The sequence below is a fragment of the Cebus imitator genome, unplaced genomic scaffold (genome assembly GCF_001604975.1).
Source record: "Cebus imitator isolate Cc_AM_T3 unplaced genomic scaffold, Cebus_imitator-1.0 Scaffold234, whole genome shotgun sequence".
Taxonomy (NCBI): Eukaryota; Metazoa; Chordata; class Mammalia; order Primates; family Cebidae; genus Cebus; species Cebus imitator.
This window is the reverse complement of record NW_016107549.1, coordinates 2,704,501-2,712,474: the sequence shown is the minus strand read 5'-3', so window position 1 is coordinate 2,712,474 and position 7,974 is coordinate 2,704,501. Positions and strand designations below refer to the sequence as shown.

Sequence of the window (7,974 nt, the reverse complement as noted above, 5' to 3'; positions counted from 1 at the left end):
GTCTCGATCTCTTGACCTCGTGATCCACCCGCCTCGGCCTCCCAAAGTGCTGGGATTACAAGTTTGAGCCACCGCGCCCGGCCTCTGTCTCTGTATTTTAAAAAAGTATATATAAGGGCTGGGTGTGGTGGCTCATGCCTGTAATCCCAGCACTTTGGGAGGCCAAGGTGGGTCAATCACCTGTGGTCAGGAGTTTGAGACCAGCCTGGCCAACATGGTGGGACCCTGTCTTAAAAAAAAAAAAGAAAAAGATATATATAAGTCTAATATGTGTTAGTAAATATAAAATTATTTATAAACAAACTGTTAATAATATACTTCTCATTTTTCCCACAAGTCATATTCCAGAGAGAATCTGTGAACGTAAAGAAGGTAGTCAAAGTGAAGAAACCTTCAGCCAGATTCCAGATGGTATTCTGAACAAGAAAACTCCTGGAGTAAAACTGTGTAAAAGCAGTGTGTGTGGAGAAGTTGGCATGGGTGCTTCATCACTTCATAGGCACATCAGAGATCATACTGGACATGAACCAAATGAATATCAGGAATATGGAAAGAAGTCATATACACGAAACCAGTGTGGACAAGCCTTGAGTTATCATCGCACTTTTCCAGTACGTGAAAGGACTCATCCTGGAGGAAAACCCTATGATTGTAAGGAATGTGGAGAAACCTTCATTTCTCTTGTAAGCATTCGAAGACACATGTTAATGCATAGGGGAGGTGTGCCTTACAAATGTAAGGTGTGTGGGAAAACCTTTGATTATCCCAGTTTATTTCGAATACATGAAAGAAGTCACACTGGAGAGAAACCCTATGAATGCAAGCAATGTGGGAAAGCCTTCAGTTGTTCAAGTTATATTCGAATACATGAAAGGACTCACACTGGAGATAAACCCTATGAATGTAAGCAATGTGGCAAGGCTTTCAGTTGTTCGAAGTACATTCGAATACATGAAAGAACTCACACAGGAGAGAAACCATATGAATGTAAACAGTGTGGTAAAGCCTTTAGGTGTGCCAGTTCTGTTCGAAGTCATGAAAGGACTCACACTGGAGAGAAACTTTTTGAGTGTAAGGAATGTGGGAAGGCTTTGACTTGTCTTGCAAGTGTTCGAAGACACATGATAAAGCACACTGGCAATGGCCCTTATAAATGTAAGGTGTGTGGGAAAGCCTTTGATTTCCCCAGTTCATTTCGAATACATGAAAGGACCCACACTGGAGAGAAACCCTATGATTGTAAGCAATGTGGGAAGGCCTTCAGTTGTTCCAGTTCTTTTCGAAAACATGAAAGAATTCACACTGGAGAGAAACCCTATAAATGTACAAAATGTGGGAAAGCCTTCAGTCGTTCCAGTTACTTCCGAATACATGAAAGAACTCATACTGGAGAGAAACCCTATGAATGTAAGCAATGTGGGAAAGCCTTCAGTCGATCCACTTACTTTCGAATACATGAAAGAATTCACACTGGAGAGAAACCCTATGAGAACCCTAACCCTAACCCTTCCGTTGTCCCAGTTCTTTCATAATCATGAACAGAGTCACACAGAGAAACCCCATGAAAGTAAGAAATTTGGGAAAGCCTTCAGTCCTTTCTTTTTCTTTCAACTGCATGAAAAGATTCACGGTAGCGAAAGACCTTGTAAGATAATTGGCTTTAAATTACAAAAGACTTGCAATAGGACAGTAAACACTAGAGTTGGATCTCTGGATTGTGCTATGTCAGTGTTGGTAGTTTAGGAACTAGGTTTCCAAGAATCCATTCCATTTGTGATTCCATGATACAGTTCATCAGTAACCTATCATACATGAGATTTGGAAGTAAGCAAAGAAGGCATTTGTCATTGTTTGGAAGCACCATACAGGGAGATAGCCATGTGAATATAGGCTGTATGGACACCTGCTTCCATTCCATTTTCCCACTTCTTTGGTTTGCCAATCAAGAGTATCCTCAAAACTACTTGACTTCAGTTTTCTCGGAGGTGCAGGTTTCACACAGGTCTCCAGTAGCCCCACGTTGAATATCTACTTTAGTTTTCCTTCAGACATTATTATGTGTGTACTAGGCAACTAATTCAGACTGTCCTGGTTGGGAATATTCTCTGATACTCTGACTCCCCTAGTCTGTAGATGCTTGGTATAACGTCTAATTTGTGTAGTAAGCACCTTTGTTCATACTAGTAGTGACGGTATTCTTGATTCAGCCTGACTGCTACCATGCTACTGTCAAAACCAACTACAGGGGAGCTTGTTCTGCTGCACTGTGCAGTGACTGGCCTCGCCCAGGACTTTCATGTGAGAATAAGTACTTTCCTCTTATCAGGAAATTTCAAGTGTTTCCTGTTACTCACAGCTCAGTGTAATGCCTCAGTTCATTTCCAGTTGTTTGATTATATGTGACTAATAGGTATTTTTTTTATTCAAACAAGACTTCTGTACATGTTTCTTAGAAACTATTAACTGTCTTCAGTCTTGGATCACATCAAGTTTATAATTTTGGCAAATTATTTATTAAGACACTGTGAAGTCAGCATTAACCAGGTGCATACAACTTTAGGAATTTTTTCCTCCTCATGTAAATTTTACTTTTCTTGCTTATATAGTTTCAACTTTTATCATGATAGTAATGTCTCATTTACTCATAATACCAAAAGTTAAGCTATGCTGTTTTGTATGCCCTCTAGCTAAAGACCACAAAGACTATACCTGTTATCAAAGAGGGTATAATAAATTGTAATAATAATTATGACCACAAACCATAAATGACTGTGATATATCAGTAAGAGGGTGCTCTGAAGAATTTCTTACAGGTTTTGTGCTTGTTTTAGGTTGATTGGTTTCTATTCAAGGAAGCAAGATGATTCTCTGTATTTGATGCATTGATGAGGTAAACAATTCAAAACTTGGTAATCATAATTGTTCTTATTCAGAAGGGAAAAGGAATGGTGGGAGGTAAACCTAACTCGTGAGAAATACCACTGAGTCATGTTAGTGAGAAGAGAGGAATTTTGGTCATGTTTATGATTTGGAACATGTTATCTTTCACCCGTTTTATTTATTTATTTTTTATTATTTTTTGAGACAGAGTCTCACTCTGTTGCCAAGGCTGGAGTGCAGTGGTGCAATCTTGGCTCACTGCAACCTCTACCTCCCAGGTTAAAGCAATTCTCCTGCCTCAGCCTTCCAAGTAGCTAGGATTAGAGGCATCTGCCACCATACCCAGCTAATCTTTGTGTTTTTAGTAGAGATGGGTTTTCACTATATTGGCCAGGCTGGTCTTGAACTCCTGACCTTGTGATTGGCCCACTTTGGCTTCCCAAAGTGCTGGGATTACAGGCGTGGGCCACCGTGCCCGGCTCACCAGTTTTAAAGACATGGTTGCAGAATGCCCTTTTTTTGTCTTGATTCATCATAGCCACTTAGGAGCATTATCTCCCATTGCAGGTGTCTGGCATGTTTCTAACAGCATGAGACTCAGCCTTGCAGTGAGGGGAGGCTGACTCCTGGACTTGTGAACCTGTTTTTGCCTTACTTATTCTCTGAACACTGAAGTATTTCCTGTGATGTACTGGACATTGTTTTCCATTATGTACCTCAGTTACAATATGTAAATTTACTTCTTAGCAAGCTATATAATACTTTTAAAAAGCTCCTTTATGAATCTAATGAGACTAATGTATTTATGCAGATTTTCTGAATGCAAGCCCGGAAAGGAACAAAGTCAGCATCAATATTCCAACCAGCTGAGCGCGGTGGCTCACGCCTGTAATCCCAGCACTTTGGGAGGCCAAGGTGGGTGGATCACGAGGTCAAGAGATCGAGACCATCCTGGTCAACATGGTGAAACCCCGTCTCTACTAAAAATATAAAAAATTAGCTGAGCATGGTGATGCGTGCCTGTAATCCCAGCTACTCAGGAGGCTGAGGCAGGAGAATTGCCTGAACCCAGGAGGCGGAGGTTGCGGTGAGCCGAGACCGTGCCATTGCATTGCAGCCTGGGTAACAAGAGTGAAACTCTGACTCAAAAAAAAAAAAATTCCAACCAAGCCTTTCTTGCTCAGATAATACGCTTTTTTTTGTTTTTGTTTTTTGAGATGAAGTTTCACTTCGTCACCCAGGCTGGAGTGGAATGGCGCAGTCTCGACTCTGCAACCTCCATCTCCTGGGTTCAAGCGATTCTTCTGCCTCAGCCTCCTGAGTAGCTGGGATTACAGGTGCCCACCACCACACCCAGCTAATTTTTTTCATATTTTTAGTAGAGATGGGGTTTCACCATGTTGGCCAGGCTGATTTCAAACTTAGAGACGTGAGCCACTGTTCCTGGCCTATGTGCTTTTGATTCAAATTTATCAACAGCCCTCTCCTATAGAGTAAAAAGCAACATGCAAAAGTCAGCTTTTTGTCTGTACACTTCCATGGAACCATCCAATCCCTTCATCGAAGTGTCTAGCAAGCTCCTGTTGAGAAAATCTTTGTTGAAACTTCTCAGTCAGAAGCCCAGGTATCAAAGGATAGAGTAGCAATCAGTGACCAAACTGTGACTTTATGTGGAGATGACATATTCAGCCCCAGATAATGTATTCACATGAGTGAAGGGTGGAGTCATTGCCTGTCGGATTTTGTAGTCATTTGGATTAGAGAGGATAATACTGAGTTAGCTGCTACTGAATCCAACCACTGACTCATCCTTCTCCCTTCAAGACAACATCCACAGTGATAGTATGGGCCACAGAGTAGAAACACCACTGCCAACATGACTTCAAATGTGATTTTGCATAGAATGTAGGTGCTGTGTTGGGATGGTGAATCAAGGTAAGGGACATTGGAAGCACAGGGTGAGGGAGATGAACAAGGGACATTGGAAGCACAGAGTGAGGGAGATGAACAGGACACAGCTGAGCCTGATTATTGGCCTTGACTGGGAGTATCTTGATGCTTCACAAACACCTCAGAGAGGACATTGTAGCACAGGCTCAAAGAGTGTTCATAAACCAGAAAGGCCACCACTTTCAGAAGGCAGTGATGCTGCTTTCTGTTTGAGTCCTGATGCTCTGTTGACAGCATACATGGTTCTTCATCTGATTAGAAAAGCAATGCTGCAGTTTGTGAGTTTCAGCAACATAGAATTAAGTTATTTTGGGGCCGGGCGCAGTGGCTCACTCCTGTAATCCCAGCGCTTTGGGAGGCTGAGGCAAGAGGACCAGCCTGACTGACATGGAGAAACCCTATCTCTACTAAAAATACAAAAATTAGCTGGGCGTGGTGGTGCCTGCCTATAATACCAGGTACTCGGGAGGCTGAGGCAGGAGAATCGCTTGAACCCGAGAGGTGGAGGTGGCGGTGAGCAGAGATCACGCCACTGCACTCCAGCCTGGGAAACGAGTGAAACTCCACCTAAAAAAAAAAAGGTTATTTTGGTAATCTAGGACTCACTCTTCCTTCTGGCTGCAGACAGAGCTATGGATAGGGAATATCACACATTTTTAAGGTTGTGCTGTCTTTTATGTTTAAAGGATAAATGGAGTTATTTCCACATTGCATTTCTGTATGCAATGGAAGGCCAAGGGAGCAGAATCCCTTGAGGCCAAGACTTCAAGACCATCCTGGGCAATATAGTCAGATTATATCTGTACGAAATATTTTTTACATTGTTTATATAATTTATGAGAGTCCAGTGTCATGCAATCAGTTAATATTAGAAAATTATTAGATGTGACCATGATATTCTGGTTATAAGAAATGCTTCAGCTGGGCACAGTGGCGCATGCCTGTAGTCTTAGCTACTCAGGAGGCTGAGGTGGGAGGATCGTTTGAGCCCAGGAGTTCTGGGCTGTGGTACGCTATGCCAATTGAGTGTATGCACTAAGTTCAGCATGAATATGGTGACTTCCCAGGAGTGGGGGACCACCAGGTTGTTCAAGGAGGGGTGAACCAGCCCAGGCTGGAAATGGAGCAGGTCAAAACTCCCATGCTGATCAGTAGTGGGATTGTACCTGTTGTTGTTGTTGTTTTGAGACAGAGTCTTGCTGTCACCCAGGCTGGAGTGCAGTGGCTTCATCTCAGCTCACTACAACGTCCACCTACTGGGTTCAAGCAATTCTCATGCTTCAGCCTTCGGATTAGCTGGAATTACAGGTGGGTGCCACCATACCTGGCTAATTTTTGAATTTTTAGTAAAGATGAGATTTCACCATGTTGGCCAGGCTGGTCTCAAATTCCTGACCTCAAGTGATTCACCTGCTTTGGCCTACCAAAGTGCTGGGATTACAGATATGCGCCAGTGCTCCCAACCTGAGAAATGCTTCCATTCTTGAGATGTGAAAATTGTCTTTTTAGATACATATTTTTTAAAAAAAATAGAGATGGAGTCTTGTGTTGACCAGGCTAGTCTTGAACTCCTGGCATCAAGTGATCCTCCCATCTTGGCTTCCCACAGTGCTAGGATTACAGGCATGAGCCACTACACCTGACCTTTAGATATACATGTTTTATATTTGCAGTTTTTAATAAAGTAAGGTCAAAAAGGAAAAAAATTTTGGATAAATGACCTTAGGTTGAAAGCATTTTACTTTCAAGAAAAAATTTTGAATTTATTCCTGTATCAAAAAATTGCATCCAGTTCATTTACTATAGCATGAATTTTTATCAAAAAGAACTTAATAATTTCAAATGTGAACTGAAGTTATTTTATTCTTTCTTACTCTCTGTCTCCCTGAGTTTCTATAAGACTTTTGGATCTTTTACCCACCATATAGATAAAATCATGGTCAAAAGTGATACAAGGCTGGGCATAGTGGCTCACGCCTGTAATCTCAGCACTTTTGGAAGCTAAGGTGGGTGGATTACGAGGTCAGGAGATCGAGACCATCCTGGCCATGGTGAATCCCTTCTCTACTAAGATACAAAAAAATTAGCCAAGTGTGGCGGTGTGCGCCTGTAGTCCCAGCTACTTGGGAGGCTGAGGCAGGAGAATTGCTTAAACCTGGGAGGCAGAGGTTGCAGTGAGCTGAAATTGCACCACTGCACTCCAGTCTGGCAACAGAGCAAGATTCTATCTCAAAAAAATTTTAAAAATTAAAAAAAAAAAAGTGATACAGAAGGAAGCAGAGCAAGATGGCCAAATAGAGCCCTCCAGTGATTCTTCCCCCAACAAGAACACCAAATTGAACAGATACCACACAAAAAAGGAACTTAATAAGAACCAAAAATCAGCTGCGTAATCACAGTACCTGGTCTTCTATTAAGTAAAGAGGCATGGAAGAGGGTGGGAAAGCCAGTCCTGAATTGCCTATGCCACCCCTTTCCCATCCTCTTGCAGAGGTCACGTGGCACAGAGAGAGACTCGTGAGTTTGAGAGAGGGAGAGCACAGTGATTGTGGGACTTTGCACTGGAACTCAGTGCTGCCCTGTTATAATAGAAAGCAATATGGGGCAGAACTCAGCCAGTGCCCATGGAGGGAGCATTTAGATTGCCTTAGCCAAAGTAATTCTCCATCCCAATTGCCAGAACCTGAGTTCTGGCAAGCCCTGCAACCATGGGCTAAAATATTCTGGTTTCCTAAATAAACTTGAAAGGTAGTCAGGGTCAGTCCCAAGAAGTGCAATTCCTGTGTAAGTCTTGGTGTTGGATGGGCTTGGAACCAGTGGACTTGGGGTGCATAAGACCTATTGAAATACTAGTTGGGTTGGAGAAGGGAGTACTTGTGCCACTACTCTCCTGACCCCAGGCAGTACAGCTAGAAGCTCAGGGAGAGACTAATTCCTTCTACTTGAGAGGAAAGGTGAGAGTAAAGAGGACTTTATCTTGCAACTTGGATACAAGCTCAGCAACAGTATAATAGGGCACCAGGTAGAGTCCTCTATTCCAATCCCTAGTTCCTAGACATTTCTTTCTTTCTTTTTTTTTTTTTTTTTTGAGGCGGAGTTTCACTCTTGTTACCCAGGCTGGAGTGCAATGGCGCAATCTCGGCT

At 42.4% G+C, this 7,974-nt stretch overlaps 1 protein-coding gene across 1 annotated transcript in view; it reads left to right on the top strand.

Moving 5' to 3' along the window:
• ZNF627 (zinc finger protein 627) overlaps window positions 1-2,766 on the top strand; it is a 28,740-nt gene extending 25,974 nt beyond the window's left edge. Inside the window, exon 4 of the mRNA XM_017497700.2 lies at window positions 338-2,766. Coding sequence (XP_017353189.1) covers window positions 338-1,532 — 1,195 coding nt within the window. The 3' untranslated portion in view covers window positions 1,533-2,766. The remainder of the gene's footprint in view (window positions 1-337) is intronic.
• The last annotated feature ends 5,208 nt before the right edge of the window (window positions 2,767-7,974 follow it).